This window comes from Scatophagus argus, chromosome 1 (genome assembly GCF_020382885.2).
Source record: "Scatophagus argus isolate fScaArg1 chromosome 1, fScaArg1.pri, whole genome shotgun sequence".
Lineage (NCBI taxonomy): Eukaryota > Metazoa > Chordata > Actinopteri > Scatophagidae > Scatophagus > Scatophagus argus.
This window is the reverse complement of record NC_058493.1, coordinates 16,452,046-16,471,928: the sequence shown is the minus strand read 5'-3', so window position 1 is coordinate 16,471,928 and position 19,883 is coordinate 16,452,046. Positions and strand designations below refer to the sequence as shown.

General features: G+C 40.7%; 1 protein-coding gene across 7 annotated transcripts in view; it reads right to left on the bottom strand.

Moving 5' to 3' along the window:
- Positions 1-5,443: 5,443 nt before the first annotated feature.
- The window catches only part of zfhx3b (zinc finger homeobox 3b), a 328,411-nt gene continuing 313,971 nt past the window's right edge, over positions 5,444-19,883 (bottom strand). For 6 of the 7 annotated variants that reach the window (XM_046386999.1, XM_046386989.1, XM_046387010.1 and 3 more), the window contains 3 exons: positions 18,789-18,912; positions 12,673-18,243; positions 5,445-12,175 (listed from right to left, as the gene is read on the bottom strand). In XM_046386999.1, the coding sequence (XP_046242955.1) occupies positions 10,446-12,175; positions 12,673-18,243; positions 18,789-18,912 (7,425 nt within the window). In that variant the 3' untranslated portion in view covers positions 5,445-10,445. Of the gene's footprint in view, positions 12,176-12,672; positions 18,244-18,788; positions 18,913-19,883 lie in introns of all 7 variants that reach the window. The other variant, XM_046387037.1, reaches the window with a different exon arrangement.

Genomic DNA, 19,883 nt, shown 5'->3' with positions numbered 1-19,883 from the left:
AAACAAAATATTGATTTTCAGCCCACATTCTCATTTTAGAAAGCCACAATGTAGTTTTTATGTGGGAAAGAAAAGCAGCACAGCTCAAGTTTAAATACAGGTGCACCACTTGGTAGTGGTCCAACTCATGTGTAAAGTGTATAAAAGTGTATGTGCGTGCATCGTGTGTGTGCATGTGTGTGCGTAATATATATATATATATATATATATATATATATATATATATATATATATATATATATATATTACAAATGCAGAATATATGTACGTGCATGATATGGAATGAAGAATTGGACTCTGACCGAGTGAGTTTTCAACAGTGGTAGTGTGCCCTCCCTCTCACTGAGAGGAGCTCTCAGACTGACTGAGGAGTGTCTCAGGCATCCACAGCACACCTGGTCTCCATTATCTCTCCATTTCACAGGCTTGCACCCCCTAACAGGGCAGCCTGGGAATGGGCCTGGCTCTTTCATCTTCCCATCATTATAGCAGCCAGTCCAGGGTCAGGGCCCAGTCTGACAGGCATTCCAACAGCAACACTACAACTGATTTTGGTTAAGGTTTAAAAAAATACAAAACCAAAGTCAGTGAAATATTAATAAGAGCAAGTCTCAAAGCAATTATTGTATTAAGAATTCTTTTCTGCGTTGACATTCTCCCCAAAGCTATGTGTAATATGACGCTGCATCTCAAAGCTGTGCCTCCTGCTTCTTCAACAGCATCACCTTCCCTCACCCATGCCTCAAATCCAAGCCTTCTTTGTGTACTTTGTCGTGCTGGAACATGTATAGATATTGTTTCTCGAAAAACACACAGTAAAGACTAGTAGAAAACATGGTGTTTTTTTTTTTTTGTTTTTTTTTTTTACAGGCCCTTCAATATGAAGTAGTGTTTACAAGTGTGTGGTGATATCATGCTGAGTGTTAGGTTTATTCTGTTGGTTTATCACTTTTAAATCTTGTCCGCAGAGGGACATCTGAAGACAGATCAAGGGTAAGCCAAAATTCTTTCCCTTCAGCTTTTTAACTGTTAAAGGGATTTAGCAGACCCCTTCAGACAATCTGTGAAACACATTTATGGAGGAAAGGATATACCACCTGATGGTTCAGGTCTGACATGGTCCACCCATTATCATTTTGCATATGAGAACAAAATGAGGTGTGATAATTGATCTCTCATGTACTTCAGCTTATGCTCTCACGACACTATCAGCACAGCTTCGTTTAAAGGTAAAAACACTCAGGCAGAGCTCATCTGAAGCCTTTTTAATGCATCATCACTTTGAGGTTACAGAAATGACACCATGTGAAGCACTTTGATGTAAAATTATCCCTTATTTCTGCCCCCGCAAATGATTTATTAAGGGGTAAGAAGGGGGGAAAGAGAAAAGGAAAAGGGCAGATGAAGGATAGAGAAGGACAAACACATTCCCAGCACATATTCTCTTCATTATGAGTGAGGGGGGAGCACCGATCATTCAATTACTGACTGCCGTCACAGACTAATATTCCTGCCTGTCAGGGCCCATTCTGGCTCAGTTTTGGTCAGAGTCCTTCTGATGGACCTCATTTCCTGTTAAACAGAACCAGAAGGTGCTGTGAAAATGGCGACACCTGATCCTGTGTTCAGGAGACGGGAAATGCTTTGGTAAGGCCCAGAGCCTGCCAAGACACCCTCCACACCTTCTCCAGCATATAGTCCCATGTGAGTGGGAAGCTGGTGAGGTGGAGTTTAGGCAGAGGGGTTTTATAGGCCACTCACTTAACATTGTGGAGTTGTTTTTTTTTTTGTTGTTTGTTGTTTGTTTTTGTTTTTTTCCTGGGCATACATTATAAAGTGATGTGAACAGGGGTCAACCCAATTTGAATCAGAAAACTTTGGGCAACAATTCTAAAAAAAAAACAAACTGGATTCTCCCTTTTAATTTTTTCATCCTATTCAATTTCTCTTTGATCCTCACTCACCCATCACTTTATCTGACAGGTTAGATTGAATTTGCTTGACCTGTCCTCAGAGATGTAGCGTAATTTGCATTTGACATTGATAGGAGAGGAAGACAATGTGGCAAGGTATAGAGGTATATGTGGAGGTGGACAAAAGGGAGGAACAGTAGATATGTAATGTGGAAAGACGAACTTTGTCACTTTCAGGCTGGGCAGTGAAATTCCTGTTCTATATATTCATCTGTGTTTGTTCAGTAGACTGTCAGGTCAGGGGTTAACCCTTGGCAGTGGCAGTGAAACCTACTCATGTGCAAAACAGCCCAGCTTGGCTAGGTCTTTCATTGGCTTAGTCACAAATGCATCCAGCATGACCACAGTATCTTGTGGTGACACACCTCAATTTGTTACTTCAATGCAGTTCAGAACAGTTTACACACATTTCTATATTCAGCATTTTCCTAAGCCTTCAACAGTATTAGTGACACTGCTTGGCTTAAAGTCCCACATTCTTTTGCAATTTCACATCAAATTATTCCTATATGATGCAGATATGCAATGTAAAGTAGTTTGATTGCACACCATTTTGGGGCGTTTGTGAACACCGTGGAGCAGGGCACATTGGCATGGGGGACTTCCCTATCTTGGCTAAGATGGAGGCAGGATGCTCCGACCAAAGCGTTGTGGAATTGGACGCTAGGATGTGTGGTGGTGTGGTTTCCCTTACAGCTTCTGCTTCTCATTTTCTGCCTTTGTGGTGTCAAGTGGTAATACCAACCTTAAGCCAAGCAGCTATTAGAGAGCTATGTTTTTTATTTAAGACAAGGACTAGATGACATAGCACAACCATGGCTTTTGTAGTCATTTTGACAAGAATCATCCAACATATGTACCATTTATTCCTTGCAAAGGTTGAAAGACGATAGCCTACTAAAGAACTTTGGAAAATCCAACAAGCCATTATTCCAACAAAGCAAGAAGTTAGAGCTCAGCATGGTAACACCACCCAGCTTGGGTCAGAGTGTACAAAGAGACTCTGTGATATTCTATCCAACAGAGTTGCGCTTGTCTTCTGTGCTACGAAAGAAAATATTCCATGGTATGTCAGGGCCTATTTGGGATATGTAAATGGTTGACTGGTCAAAAGAGACAAATGACTCTAGCAAACTGTCAGATCCACCTCTGACTGAAATGACTGAGTTACTGAGGTGCATTGAGAATGATAATTAAATATGGGGCCAAAGATTGGCAAGGTGGGCCCCGTACCTTTAGGCCAGGGGAAAATGGGTTTGGGAGCTCACGTTGCCCAGGGCCTATGTTAGACTCAGGCACTAACCCAATTTCACACTGTGCGACTGGGCCTGGCCTGCTTCAATGCAGCATTTGAGTGCGAGTGCCATCTGGTCCAGGCCTGTGAAGGAAATGGCCTTGCTTTTCACACTGATCGGATTAGGGTGTTTTTAATTCATCCGGGATGTGCCCTTGCGTGTTAATTGACTCAACATGGCCAATGAATCTTGCCTGTTGCTTGACACAGGATGGCCTCTTCCTTAGATTCTCTTTAGAGGCTTGGTGCTCCTCTGAGTTTAGAGGTTTTCATTTTGTCCTTACAAAGCACCATCATTTTAGCAAAGTTAATGAGAATGTGTTTATTGCATTTATTTATTTATTTTATAAAAAAATATGAAGAAATACAGCCATGAATGTCCATATCGTTACATCTAAATAAAACCTCTCTGGTTGCAGAAGCTTAGAAGAGTATACTTTAAACAATATAATCAATATTTTGGATTTGTGCTTAAGAAAAGATTTTTTTACATTTTTATAGTTTATAATTCATTATCTCTAATATGACAGATATGTTGAACAAGACAACAAGTGACAACAGTGCGGAGAAAACAGAAAAAGTTGTACGTCTTAAATGCCTTAAATTAACATACATCATTATCAGTCTAACTGCATTTCTATACTTTCTCTAAGAAGTGCATGTAAGAGCTCGTGCTTGACAACAAGTTATTTAAGACTATAATTCCAATGTAGAAGAGCAAAGACAAGGCTTTATTAAGTAGCCATTATGGTCTTACCCATACTTGGATAAAGTAAAATGTAGTGTAGTTATTTAAAGAAGAAAAGTTGTAATTAACTTTTAACAGAAATTATTTAAAAACACTTTTTTAATTATTAATTCTTATTCTTTACATTGTATCTCATTTTAAACTACATTTTTCAGTGGCCCTGTTTATATTAGTTGCCCACAGCCACCTCTAATTAAGAAGAAGCTTACAATTGTTGCTTAATATGTACAAATTAGACTAGGGCACTATCAGCAGTCTAAATATAACTCACAGAAAGATAGAATTTCACAGGCTGAAGGGATCCACATGTTAATTAAAACTGTATTAAGTCATAATAATGTTAACAACACAGAAGATGTAAAGGTACAATATATATACAATACAATATAAGGTTAGCAATATTTTTCTGGTTCATGGTACAAATTGACTGTAACATATCAGTGGGGGGGCTCTCAAGTGTTGCTAATCAATCCCAGTACCTCTGTCACTGTACCTCAATGTCTGCTAAAAATTTAATTTTGCTCAAAAGGCAGAGCTGAAGCGGCTCTGTTTTCATTGGAAATGGTCCAAACACTAAGGCCCCTGAACTACCCACTGCTTACTGTGCACTCTTTATCATGTTTGCAGAGTAAACATCTGTGCAGCATTTGAAAAGGGGATGGAGATTTGGATTCTGTAAAATACACTTGAAAGTTAAATTGTCAGACAAGTAAACCACCTACAATTTAGCCAATGTCAGCCACATAGGCTAAATTTGGTTGTTTATATGACCTACCAAGTGTCAGTTCACCCAGTGACCCCTTACGTGCTCATATCATGGTATACTGCAACTGACAATGTGAGATAAGCTTAACTTATATTTATGCAGCAAGAACAGTGTGCCCCCATGCTTGTCAGTTTGATGAAGGAGTATATACACACAGTGTTAAATGAAGAGATTTCAGAAAAAAAAAGATCAATTAGCTAACAGGCTGCAAGGTTGAAATTTTCATAAGTTTTCAAAAACAAATTTTGGAGACTGAGGGGGTGACAACACAATGCTTCTGCTGTACTTTCCTAAACCTACTAGTAGATGTTAAAACTGCCTTTAAATGACTCTTGATGGTCCAATCAGAGCTCCTGATGTAAACACAGATACAAAGGGTCAGAATATATTCTTGTTCTTAAAGTCAAAATAAAATAAGCCATTATAGAATTATGAAAGCAAAATAAATGTTTTGTGTTTACTGTTTTGTAATTTACTGTAATTGCGTGTAAAAAACAAAATCAACAAAAAACTGACTGACAGACTGTTTACAACATGTGTGAACAATCTGTAATGTATCTGAAAAAAAAAAACCCAAAAAACAAAAAACTGGAGAAAATAAGTAATTGTATTTCTTCAGTTCTTTGAGTTCTGCCAAGTTTCTGACTACAAATGATCAAATCCAACAACATTCAAGGAGGAGTCCAAACCAGTGCAATTTATGCTCATACTTTTTTAATGTATCACAATGAGCAAGAAACATACTTGATGAAATATTTTCAAAGGAGTATATTCAATTACCATCTACAATCAACTTAACTAGGACAACAAGGTTTTGTGACAAAAGTTTCTTTAAAAGTCTGAAGTTCCATGTGGTTGTATGTATGTTAGGTTCCATGTAATTTGGTACAGTTTGGAAATCTTCATCATATAATTACAGTAACAAAAAAGCTAACAAGACTACAGTATAGAAAAGACATCAAGAACAACATTTTTGGTTTAACTTGCTCTTTTTTGTACATTGCAAGGCTGTTTTTTTCTACCCTCGGATGGGCTGCCTGGAGCCACAGAGCCATGCTTATGAGGCTCGAAGGAGGAGTAATTCAAGGAAACAAAAAGAAAAACTAAAAGCATAAAAAAACATTGTGGCACCAGAAGTCACAAAAGGAACATAGAGCTCCAAGTAACAGTTCATCTTTGAAGTTGGAGCAAATGGTTGTTTGGTTGTTAGTTTGGTTGTTAATTTTGGTTAATACGCTTTTTTAGTGTAACTGCCTCTTTAAAAATGACAGCTTCGAGAACCCGTCCCCTCTCTCTGTTATTAATTTCTCTTTTTAGATTATGTAATCAACAGAGAGAGGGGTGAGACACCATTTGACTGGAGAGCTTTACTTGTCAACCAAAGACAAGCACAAGGAAATGAAACAGGTAGCAACATGAAAAGGGAGAAATGAAGCAAGCATCTCTGTCCATCCTGTCCTGAAATTTGGAAAATGTCCATCAAAGAGCAGAAGCAGAGGCAGAGCTTGAGAAAGAAAGAGACAGACAGAAAGGAGAAAGAGGCAGCTGGAGCCACTTAAGTTCAGTTTCATCTAAGGACTTTCCTCTCTGTGTCACACATGTCCATTGGTTCCAGAGTCCATTCCCATTACAGAGTTGTCAGTAATCAAATAAGGAGGTGGTTTTAAAGCTGTTTGGAGCCTGCCTTTGGCTCCCATGCCCAGTTTTGGTGTGCCTACAGCCTCTCATGTCCTCCTAATGAGTTCTCCAAAGCTTCCCAGAGTCTTTTTTTTTCTTTTCATTCCTTCTTCATCTCAAAAACAAAAAAAGTTGATGTCTTGTTTTAAATATATCTATATCTGTATACAGGTACACGTTCATTTTCACAGTGGGCAAAAGATGACCTCTACAGTAAAACCTTGTCTTTAACGCTCTCTCCATAAATGTCCATTAAAATCAAGTATCCCAATGTAAGTCAGTGGATCCAATTATCCACAACAGCCTTTTGTGCCACAATAAAATATACACTTATCTGGGGCACAACTTAATCGGTAATTTTTCTTCTTTTTGTTTCAACTGCATAAAGCTTTGGCCACATTCATATATTCAATCAAAGCGAAAACTGCTCAGTGCTTCGGTTTCATCATTCTCGTTTCTAACAGTTATGTTTAAAATTTGATTTTCTAAATTTCAGTTAATTGTGAATCAACTTTGTGGTTCAGTTTGTTTTGGTGTGTAACATATAAAAAACAAAAAGCAAACAAGAAAAAATTGAATTGATGCTGGCTCTTACAAAACACACACACACACCCACACAGGCATACAAACTCACACACAGACCATGCTGGCTGAATCTCATGTAGAAACCTCAATTTTGTCTTTCACAAAAGAGCCCAAAAGATTACACTTTGGAAATAAGAGCGCAAACAGTATCATTGAGACAATGAATATAAAGAACATCATCACACCATAAAGTGGCCAGGTCATATTTTTTGTTTTTGTTTCTCAATTTCAGCAATTCAAATTAAAGCTAGTGTTAATTTATGACAAAAAGTAATATACAGAAACTAAAATAAAATACAAATACTTATAAGAAAATAACAATACATTGTCTGGAAATGAAAATAAAGCAAACACATTTGAGAAAAACTATACAACTTAAGATTTTTCCAAAATAAGAAAATACATAACAGTATTTTAGGGAACTGGACTTTAGAGAAATAGCAAGCTTGCAGACCAAATCAAATGACTTTCAACAGCATGCTGCATTAATACCAAATCACGTTGCTCTGCAAGATGAAGCACTTTAAACACACTTCTGAGATTGTGCCATGTATTCATTGGGGCAAATATATTGGCTTGACAATAGTGGCCAAAAAGTAGTTCTTCACAAATTTAAATATGTCTTGGTTTTGGTTATAAAATAAAAAAAAATCAGTTCATTGGATCATAAGCGAGAGGGTGGGGGTACCTATAGACATCCATTTCCATTGCAATAAAATTAAGGGGGTGACTTCTTTGGGAATGAAAGCATCCAAGCTATCTGAAATTGAGGGACATCTTCAAAAAACCTCCTACTTTTTCCAGAAATGATGCTTTGGAATGAAGATGTCCCTTAAAAAACCTGTAATCTATGTGAGGAAGTGGCACCCTGCAGACACATGGGACAAGTCACTGGTGGATTTCCCAGGGAGGGGGCAACGACACCTCAGCAAAACAGCCATCATTTCCCTCTGAGACTAGTTGTATGTTGACTGGCATATATGTTACTAAACCTATGAGACGCATCAGTACCAGATGTATTATATACATTTTTTGGTAACCACTATTACTTGCTTCACAAGTGAGCAACAACCTTGAGTGGATGGAGGGATTTTCAGCAATGTTCCATGCCAGCACAAAATGACATATGGAGGTCACTTTGTTCAGCAACCAATGATGCAAAAATGTACACAACAGTTTACAGTCACTTTAAAAATGAGAAAAAAAAAATGGTGACAACTGAAAGTAATGAAATAATGAAATGAAATATGATCAATCCTTGCTTAAGAAAAATCCATTGTGATATTTGGAATGCACTGTGTTTTTACAAACGTTATAGATCATTGGCTTTAAACATTGGTCTGTTCAAAAAGAAAATCGGCAAAATGTCCTTTGGAACATATATTCACAGTCTTCAAAGTTCCGTTTTTGCAACAAGAAAAAAAAGGTGTTGCAGAGGCAAGAAATTGGTTTATTGTTTGTTTTTAGTTAAAGCTTAGCCAAAAGCAAAATGAGCATGCATCTAGGTACTCTTTTTTTTTCTTTCAAAATACTACATTAGCAGCAAAACGTATGTCCTTGAAGACCAGACCTTATACATTTTCTTAAAAAAAATGGACATTTGAATGTGACAAAAAAGTCAAACAAAGATTAATAACCTCTATCTTACAAACTGCAATGGCTCTGTAACGGTGCTACTCCACAATGCAAGGACAAGGGCCCTTTTTGGTTTTTGGTATTTACGTAAAAAAGCCACCTGTTTGCTTGCAAAGAAGCAAAAACGGCAACTCTGATGCGTACTCCTTTATCTTTTAAAACTTTGTTTTCTTTCCTCTAAAAACAGCAACAAATTCTCAAGTATAAAGAAGCCTCTTTTCTCATATTTATGCACCAATGGTGAAAGTGTTTAGTCTTTGGATTTTCTTTTTGTCTTAAAGCGTGAGAATTATTATTAGTATTCTTTTTTCATTTTCATTTATGACAACAAAAATGTCAAAATGAAATAAAGACTGTAGCCACACTACATGAAGAACAAAAGACCTGTTTTGTAGTGTACATATCTACAAACACAGGAGAGCAGAGAAAATAAGTGCGAAGAGAGGAACAAGTAGAGTGAGAAATAGGAGTCAGACAGTGATAAGTGCACAAAGGTAACACAAAAATTAAATAAAACAAAACGTTAAATATTTCACCCAGGATCTTTTCTGTTTTGGCTGGTGCAATACCAACCAAACCATAAAATTTAAATAATGCTAAAAGAGGATCCTGCCTTGTCAGGAGGGGCATTTGGGTGAATGTTTCCCAAGAAGTTAAGAATAAGACAGAAATAAAGCTGAGATAAATTACCTGTCCGTAATCTAGTCTATCGGAATGACCAAGACAACATCAAATGAAGCGTCTTAAAGTTGGACAATACAAAAGCTAAATGTACACAAAGTTTTTTTCAACCTACCATACTGTTTAAATTCATTTCCAATGCAACAATCTACTTAACACCAAAAATGATCATATCTATCATAAATACAGAAGGTTGTTTTTTTTTTAAAATCACCTCTTTTTATCGCCCAGTATTATGTCTGCAATGCTTTCCTTGTCTGGGTATAATGGGATTTTGATCCCCCGCCCCCTTTAACGGATTTCTAATATTAAAATCAGCAAATCATTTACCTTTTTTAAATGCCCAGAAACAATGCCTTATTAAAATTTCATTCAACTTAAAACTTTCAGTTATTAAATCAATTTCTAAAAAAAAAAAAAAAAAAAAAAAAAAGCTCATTTCCTGTTGGAAACAAAGGGTTTAAAACATGGATTTTTTTTTTCTGTAACAGAAAAACGTGAGCTGTTGACCTGAGAATAAAACAGACATTACATTATTCTTTTACTTTTGCAAGCCATTGGTATCTGAATGCTTAAATAGCAAAAAAACTGATAGACTATTCTCCCATACAGTACATACTGGCTTTTTGTGACTGTGCTATTATGTAGAAATTATTACAAAACAAAGGGACAGCTTGTTGACGCACATTTCTTCAAAAGGGTTCTTGGGCCATTTGTCAACTTTGAGGCAGTCCATTGCCATACAGTACAGCATTCCTTTACCATTACCCAAAACATCAAAACATAACTGCAGCAATCTTTTCTATTCTCATATATTAGTATGCATGTATTTCAGTTGATTAAAAAAGAAAAAAAAAAGAAAAAAAAGAAAACCAGCATGTTGATATGGGAAAACAATCCACTAACATTTAAATTTTTGGTTACAAGCTTTGGAATTGCAGTTAGTCTTTACACATCTTTTTCTGAAATTGGTTTGTATACTTTTAATGTATTTTTAACATTGCTGCTTTTTATGTTTTTTCCATTTGTGTTTTTTTTTGTCTTTTTTTAGTGTTTTTTAAATATTGTCCATCACTGAAAGCTCTTTTACAATCTCATGGAGTCTGTTCCTACACTAGCAAGATTACTACTACAACTACTACTGTCTTTGACAAAGCCAGGCTGCTGCGGCTCCTCTGCCGTCCTGCCCAGCTTGTCTGCTGACTTCTGACTGCTGTCAGAGTCAGACTCGTCGGTAAAGACGTCTGTTGGTATCGAGGTCTGAACTCCTGAGGTGCTCAATGAACTTGAGGTAACCGTTGAAGGTGAGGACATTGGAGGAAAAGAGGAGGAAGAAGACGAGGGACTGGCATTGGGCTTCCCAGCTAAAGCTCTGGAGAAAGGGGCCTGGGGCCATGGTTTGCCGGCAGCTGTGGTGTTGAGTGGGGTAGTAGAGGAGGAGCACAGGGAGGAGGAGACAGCAGAGGATGGCATGGTGGCTGATGTTGTTGGCGGGGGAGGGGGGCTGCTGATGGGATGAGTGGCAGACTGCGAGGTAGATGCGGTGTTAGGATTGGGGAAGCAGGCTGAAGAGTGAGGTAATAAACTAGTAGCGTGCTCTTTGGCATTTCTGGCTGATCGCTTGATTGTTCTGTGTTTGTGCAATGCCGATTCCAGGTGTTGACTGAGTGCTTTCTCCCCATCCAACGTAGTTTCACAAGCCAGGCAGTCATAGAGACTTCCAGCCCCTGCACCTACGCCACCGGGGACACGCAGCAACATCTCTTGCAGGTTTGCCACAGACTGACCGAAAAAACAGTTAGATTTAAGGTGGGTAACAGCCGCTTCTTCCTTGGTGAAAACTGCTTGACACTTGCGGCATGCCAGTTTATACTGCACCTTGGGGACGATGTACTGGTCTAGATGGGGATCCACAGCTTTGCCATCCATCTCATTCTGCTCAGAGGATAATTTATTATGAGAGGAGGAGGAGGAAGTGGGAGGTTCACTCTGAGGGTTGCCCTTTTGCTCCTCTGTTTTCACTGGATCTTTGGCAGATTCTTTGCGATCCCCCAAGGTTTGTGAGGGAACTGAAGTTTGGCTCGCCTTGGGTTGCTGGATCTGTTGAAGCTGCCGCTGCTGCTGCTGTAATGCTTCCTGCAAGCTCTGCTGATATTGCTGGTAATGCTGCAGCAGGGACCCTGGAGAGAGGCCCATCAGTGCTTGTGACAATGCTGGGTTGTAAGGGAAGAGACTTTCCATTCCATACATTGGTTGCAGGTAGCCCCCTTGAAGAGCGCCAGGGATCTGTGGGGTGTAATATGGGGAAAAGCCAGGCATGAAGTAGGGCAGGAACTGGTTTGTGAGGAGAGCTGTGGGGTCCGATGCCAAAGCAGCCTGCAGGGCCTGAAGTTGGGCAGCGTCTACCACATATTCCATGCCAGGTGTGGGCATTGAAGTGGCAGGTACAGCAGTGTCTGGTTTCTCCTTCTTGGCGCTGGCAGCAGAAGTGGAAGGGGCAGGGGTGCTTCCAGTTGACAATGGGGTTGGGGGCTTCTCTGTCTTTTCCTTGGGCTTCTCCTTTTCTCTTACCCTCTCAGCATCACATTCTTTGGGGGGTTCAGGCCGGGACCCGGACTGGGTGGTTGAAGAAGTGGAGTTGGATGTGGAGGTGGGGCTTGAGTGGGAAGCAGACGTGTTGGTCTGGGCTGGGCTGGATGCAGCAAGAGATGAGGAGGAGGGAGGTTTGTTGGGCAATCCAGATGTGGGGAGGCTTGGTGAGGGAACACTGGCACCAGGCATGTTCAGGAGGTTTGAAGGTTTTGGAGGAGTTAAAGCTGGAGAATTTTCAAATACAGACAAAAATTCTGAATTAATAAGTATATTTCTTTGTTATTTTGTATTTTTTGTTGCATTCCTTCACAATTATTTGTTAGATTTTTTAACTAAAAGAAGACTGAAAAAACTATACTAAAAGTTGCATCATGAAATCACACAAAGAGAAGATCACGTGATCTTCACAAAGTAAGAGTCAGAGTGAGCCATTTGTTTTCTGTTGTGGCATTTGTCTAACAATTAAGTATTAGCAGTTAATGTAGATATAGTACTTAGTGGGACATCAATCAGCAGTGGCCAACAGCCATTACATTATATTACACATTTTACAGTATGTTCACCAGTATAAATAACAACAAGTGACAGACTGATTGCTAGAAGGAGAAAATATTTCAAGAGGAGCAGAAATATTGTAACTGAAATTAATTAAACCCATCTGCAACTCTGCACCTAAAAGTTTAGCAATATATCAGTGAATGGATGCCAAATGATGACGTACCTGAATTAGATGAGTTAAAGCTGGAGAGAGAGGGGCTGCCAACCCCTGGCAAAAGAACAGGTGGGATGCCTTGCAGATTTGGATAGGCTGACTGTAGATTCAGAGCCTGCATTGCGGGGTTATCAAACATCCCCTGCTGCTGCATGGCTTGCTGCTGTGCCAGTCCCAAAACTTCATTGGCCTTCTTGATACGGTCCATCTCTTGCTGCGCCATAAGTTGGCGGACAGTGGCTGGGTCAAAGTATTCTTTTTCCTTATCAATCTGGCTGCCAATGGTATCCTTCACCTTTGAGATGTGTTGCTGGGAAAAAATGTGATCACGAACAGAGAGGCGAGCACTGTATTTTACACCACACAAAGTGCATTCAGTCTTCGGCCCCTCGTAGGATGTCTGATTTATTCCAAAGTGCTTGGCCATGTTGAGCTTTGCCTTTTTCTCCTTGGCACGGGCATTTTGAAACCACACCTGAACCACTCTCTTTGGAAGTCCAATATCATTGCCAAGTACCTCACATTCCAGCATAGTAGGAGTCCTGTAGTCGTTAAAACAGGATTTCAACACTTTAAGCTGGAGGTTAGTCATCTGGGTTCGGAAGCGCTTTTGGCCAGGCCGATCTCCACTGTCAATGCTCCTGTTACCTGAGGCTCCAGGACTCGGTGAGCAGGGATCAGCAAGGCTGGACGTCTCACTGTGGTCAATCATATGTTCATTTTCATAGTCCTTAGCATAATAGCTTGTTGCAGGGCTTACCAGCCCAGAGGACATCTGGTCATCATTTTCAAGGATGGGGGCTGAGCCCCCAGACTTCGACAGGTAATCACCACTATGTTGACTGTGCTTTGCATCAGCACTGTCATTATCAGCATTAGCCTCATCACCTGTGGTTGTGTCTGTGATGGCAGTATTCACAGAAGAACAGTCATCATTATCCAGTTTGCTCTGATCAAAGCTGAGGTTCACAGAGGACATGCTTGCCATGGCACTCTCAAAATCTTCCATCCCCTCAACTTTAATGGATGAAGGGCTCAGCAGAGCCCTGGGAGACAAATCCATGCTTTTGTTCACTGGTGACATAGAGGAGCTTTGTCCATCACTGTTTGATGGGGCCATTTGGGAGTAACTTGATGTCTCTTGAGCATCCATTTTTATTTGCATACCCTCTTGTTCAGGTAACATACCAGTGAGAGTTAAATTATATCCAGCACGTTTAGCTTCATGCCAGTGACGAGAGCGAATGTGTGCCTCAAGGGCAGTTTTTGCTTTAAAAAGAGCACGACAGAAAGGGCACCTACGATGAGCTTGAGCTGGCCCTACTGCTCTAAACTGGCCTTTTCTCTCTCTAGCTCTGGTATTTTGGAACCAGACTTGCACTACTCTCTTTTTTAAACCCACCTCATGTGCAATGTGGTCTAGCATTTTACGTGTAGGATTTGAATCTAATAAGTACTTCTGATAAAGGATCTCTAGCTGCTCAGGTGTGATGGTAGTTCTGAGCCGCTTGTCTCTCTGTGGTTCTTCTCCACTATTTGTGCTGTCGTTCTCTCCTGGGCTAGTGCCAGCTTTCTCCTCTAACTTCCTCTTCAGGGAATTCATGGTGGAGGTGGGGGTGGACGGAGAGGTGGCAGAGCTACTGGGAATTTGTGGCATTGCCCCAGAGAGTAACTGACTTGCCAGGAGAGGATTGCTGGGATCAAATAGCATGAAAGGCATGTCAATTGGACGGTCAAGAAACTGAGGGTGGATGAATTGATTTTGCACAGAAAGGAAGTGTAACTGCTGGTGTTCCTGCCAGTGCTCAAAGGAGGGGAAGCCAATCTTACACTGCTCACACTGGTATGGGATCATCTGTTGTGCCAGTTGTTGTGTGGCAGAGGTCAGGTGTGCACTGAGGCCCATGTGAGAGCTCTGCGATGAGGCCTGGCTTGTCTGAGAGGCTGAAGGACCACACTGTTGTTGTTGCTGAGAGAAAGAAGGAGATGAATGTTTGATGGGCTTGGAAACAGTTTGAATCTTCTCTTCTCTTTGAGGTCTATGGTGTTGTGCCTCAGACTGGGGCTGATGCACAATTTCCTGCTTAATAGAGGTTTGATTTTCTCGTGGATCAGAAGAAGTTTCTGGCAAGTGCTTGGGCTTCTCATCATAGAGGTTTGACGTGGTTGCTGGTGATGCCTCCTCTTTCTCTGTGGATGGGAGGTGTGAGAATGCTGAAGTGGAGGGTGGAAGTGGACAGAGACTTGAAGAAGAGGGCATTGGAGTGTGACAGGAAGACCCAGAGGGAGTATAACATTCATTGGAAAAATCCATTGAATCCTCATTTTGGCTGTCATACTGTCCATCCTCATCTTCATCTTTGTAACACAGCTTCTTTTGGTGTTTTATTAGATCAAATATACGCTGGAAAACCAGACTGCATTTCTTGCACTGGTAGTTCAGATTTGAGGTGCGAATATAGCGGTCATTTGAAAATTCTCGTCTTTCACCATCTTTTGCTCCGTCACCCTGGTTTTCATAATTCTTCCTTGCTTTCTGCCGAGCATTTTGGAACCACACAACAATAACACGTGTGGGGAGGCTCAGGAGATTGGACAGCTGTTCAAATTCATCATCTTTAGGATAAGCATTGGCATCAAAGAAGTCTTGCAGCACTCTTAGCTGGTAGTCAGTAAACCTTGTCCTGGATGATCTCTTACTTCCATAAAATTCTTGCTTCTGGGGCTCAGGGGAAGGAGGTTTAGAGTCAATTTTTGCTTCTTCTAGAGTTGTTGTTGGTGGATTATTGAAATTGTATGGTGAGTCTTTGTTACGCTGGCGCTCTTTAAAAAGGGTGTTTCTGAACCAGTGCTTTATGACTTTTTGCGGCAGTCCTGACTTGTCTGCCATCTCTTTAATCTGCTCCTCATTTGGTGAATTGTTGATATCAAAATATTGTCGCAGAACCCTAAGCTGGTCATCTGTGATGCGTGTCCGTGGCCTCTTGTTCTGCTGCTGCTGCAGCATGGCTGGTGTAAGCTGCTGTTGATAGAGCTGGGCCAGGTCTGAGGCCAGGCTTGGCTCAACAGATGGCAACTGGGGAGGCAACTGAGTGGGCAAGGACTGGAGAGACATAGGCTGCATCATGAGCGGCGAGAAGAGGGGCAAATCCATTGGCATGGGAATTTGTGCCATTGGAACTTGTGGCTGTGGGGTAGGTACAGTTGGAGGTGTGAGTGAAGCAGCAGAGACAGGAATATTTGGTGTGGGAGCTCTTTGGGGTGGAGGAGGTGGAGGTGGAGGAGGAGGTGGTGGGGGAGCTGGAGCAGCCTCTGGTGTAGGGGGTCTCAGTGGATATAGTTTATCATAATGCTCTCTATATTCTTTGGCAAATCTCTCAAGGGATCGAAATGGAAAGAAAGCCTGGTGGATATGCTCCTGGTGACTCTTTAGAATTAGTATGTTTGAAAACAACTTGCCACAGGCTTCACATTCCAGTTTCTCTAATCCCTCAATGGGGTCCACCACTCTTGTTATCCCACCTGGACCACTTGATCCTGTAGGTCCAGCTGTCTTTTTCTGAGCTTTTTGTTTATTTTCATTGTATTGAATTACTAACTCAAACCCAAAGTTTTCCAGCAGGGCTTTAGTTGCATTTCCTCGAGCATCTGAAGCAATTCTTGGTGGGGGCAAGCCAGTATCATGGTTTATGTTTATTGAAATATGCTGAATGTCCTTCTTTTCTTTTGACTTGTTGTCTGTAGAATCTTTGTTAACATATTCTTCATTTTTTTCAGTTGTGTCCTTCTCTCTTTGTATTTCTCTATCTTTATCATTTTGAGAAGAGGAATGTCTTTGCTTTTTTTCAACATGTGGGAGGAGAGATGCACTCTGCTGAAGCAATGCCATCTGCCCCTGAGCCTGTGAGTGAGACTGCTGCTGTTGTTGTTGTTGTTGCTGCTGCTGTTGTTGCTGTTGTTGTTGCTGCTGCTGCTGTTGCTGCTGCTGTTGTTGATGTTGCTGCTGAAGGTGGTGGTGCATCAACTGCTGCTGCAAGCAACTCTGCTGGGCCTGCTGGGCTGAGTTTTTTAGATCTTCCAGCAGGGATGAGGTGGAGGACCCTGCTAGGCCAAGTGAGTTACTGATGCTGATCTCTGGGTTCAGCTGAAATTCTGCTCCAGGGATGTAGAAAGGGAATAACAACTGCTGTTGTTGCAGAGGGAGAAGTGCATCAGTTGTCATTGGGAAGTGCTGCAGAAGTGCTGGGTTGAATAGCTGTGATTGTAAAAGAGCAGCCTGCTGCTGGAGCTCTTGCTGAAGATGGGCTTGAGCTTGGGCTTGAGCCTGGGCCAACTGCTGTTGTTGCTGAAGCTGTTGTTGTTGCCCCCTAGCAGACAGCATATCTGTAAATTTAGACTTTTTCACTTCGTGGTTTTCAGATGGTGAGGAATGGCAGCTCACTGAAGAATTTCCTAGGCTTTCAATGCTATGAGTCTGGTTCAAATGGTTTCCTCCCAGAATACTCTGAGCTGTTTGTGACCCAGAAGAACTGTGGTTGGTGGAGCTAGTAGTTGAGTTGCTGGCTGGGCTTGGACTAGATGTTGTAGTGCTGATGCTGGAGCCTCCGCTACTTAAACCAGTAGCACTTGCAGAGCTAGAGATCCCTCCTGCTGCTTCAAGTTTGGCTGCCCTAGCTTTGGTTTGGTGTAGAACAGAGCGCATGTGGATCTCCAAAGTAGAACTCTGACTATATGCCACATTACAAGTGCTGCACTTGAATGGCTTATTATCAGGGCTACTGGTAGGCTCAGGCTGGCCAGTAGTCGACTCCTGAAGAGCTCTCTTCACCTTGTGCAGGTGGGAGACAGAGTTATAGTGAACCAGAAGAATGTTCTTCTGTGTAAAAGACTCTTTGCATACAGTGCACTTGAAAGGGCGAGATGGATCCAAGAACTTCTCCATAGTAAAGTTGGGGCCCTTTCTAAATGGCAAAGCACGTTTAGGTTCAGATCCAGAATCTTCCTGCAGTGAGCCAGAGTCACTGCCTGTTGGACTTTGTTTTTCCTCCGGGTCACTTTCATCTCCCTCTTTGTCATCTTCCCCGAGACTTCCAGGCTCCTCACCAAGGGATGGGTCAGCCATTACCATAATGTCACCATTCATCAATAAGCCCCCATAAAGCTGCTGGATATCAGCTTCACTCAACTCCAGGTGGCTGGTTTCTAAGTGTTTCTTCAGGGCTTGCAGTGTTCTGAAGCTTCGCTGACAGAGGCAGCACATGGTGGCTGCCCTGATCACATGATACTGTGAATGGAGTTGTAGTTTCTCAACAGTCTTGAAGGCCAGGCTACACTGGTTACAGCGGTACTTGTAGACATGGCGATCTGAAACAGGTAACTGAGGCCTTTTGTTGTGAACTTCATTGAAGTGCATCTGAAGGGAATTGGAGGACTTGAACACTTGATTACAGCCTTTCTTCCAGCACAGGAATCCTGTGGCGTCATCTCTCTCTGATTGTTGATCTTCCAAAGGTGACTTGCGAGCTTCAGGTATTTCGGTAGGGAGTGACACCCCTTTCTCTGGATCAGCATCTGATACATCTGTGAATAAATAAGTCAGAATAACAGAAGAATTCATTAGGTATTTGCAAAGTTAATTTTTCCTACACTTATGTCAGTAAAGACATTAAAGGACTCATCATGTTAGTATGCTTGGGAAGGTGGAAAAAAACTGAAAAAACATTGACTAATTGTAAGGTCTGTGAATACAAACCATCATTCACGTACTGTTGTGAATGATGGCCTTAGTGAGCTAAAGTGCACTGTCTTTAATTGCACTGTTTGTGAAAAATGTAATGAAACCATTACTGACACAACTCTTTTCTAAAACACTGAAATACATGAATAATGATTCTTTATTTTCAGGCTATGTCATCACAACTCCTGACTTGATAGTGCACCAGTGTGTGCAATATCAAGTGCAATAAATCCTTGTTCTATCTTTTATTGTATACTCAGCTATGATTACCAGATATGTTGTTTATACACTCATTTTGGTTCTAGAAAAAACTTTTGGGCTTATATATGTGAAATAAGCGACATACTAAAAATTACCCTCCAAATTTCTAACAGAATGAAATACTAACCAGTTTGCTTCTTTGTATCTTCAGAGTTTGAGTTGGCTGTGGCATGAGGGGTGCTCTGGGACTCTCGGTCTGGACTAGGGACAGGTATGAACATACTTGCTGGCAATACTTCACTTGCTGTTACCTGTAAAAACAAAGCACAAAGGAATTCTAGCATGAATAGTCTTGCTGAGTGATAATGTAATTTTATATTTCAGTTTAAATGTTTAAAAGGAAACTACAGACACAAACAAGGACACAGAAAGTGTTACCAGGAAGGGGGTAACACAGATTAATAATGTAAACAGGAACTGTCACGTTTTCACATAGCACTGAGGATCACTGACAATAAACACAGAAATCAAGAGAGTCTATGCTGAGATCCCCACACATTTGTATGTTATTATTTCCATATGAATCCCTCACCAAGCTCACGTGTACATGTTTGTACACAGGTTCACAACCATATCTGAACAGATGATGGACATTATGTATTTCAGTATCTAAGACAACAAAAAGGTTTCTAGGTGGACTAATGAAATAATAAATACGAGTCTTTAGAAATTATTATTATAATAAAAGGGAAAAAGTAAGTATGTAAATGTTATCAAGCCATCTCACACCAAAACAGAATTCTCAGTAGTACAAGAGTTAAAAATTGCCAACAGTTGCTAAACCACACTCCTTAATGTTTCTTAATAAAACTGTAAAACCAAAAGCGAATGCATTTTAAATTTGAAATACAGATAATATCACATATTTCCTTTCTCTTTTTGCTTTTCTAATTGGAACATTTCAAGGTCAAATACGCATTGATTGAAAAGTAGAGGAACTAAGAATCTCACTGCTCTCCAAAGGTTGAAGTCAATCATGTGTGAATGACAGAAACCTCTGTTTATTATTGCCTTTGCTAACTTTCTTTCTGTTTCTCCGACTGAAAGCCTCTTGTCAACCCCAAAACCTGATAATTCATCACTATCATTCATTAACAGTTCCCTATTTAACAGTAATCATCGTCTGAAACGGGATAAGGCTGGAAGATAAGGCGCTGTCTTTTTCACCTTCCTTCAATTAACTTCACAAACAGAGTAATCAGCTTCACTCAACATGCTGCAT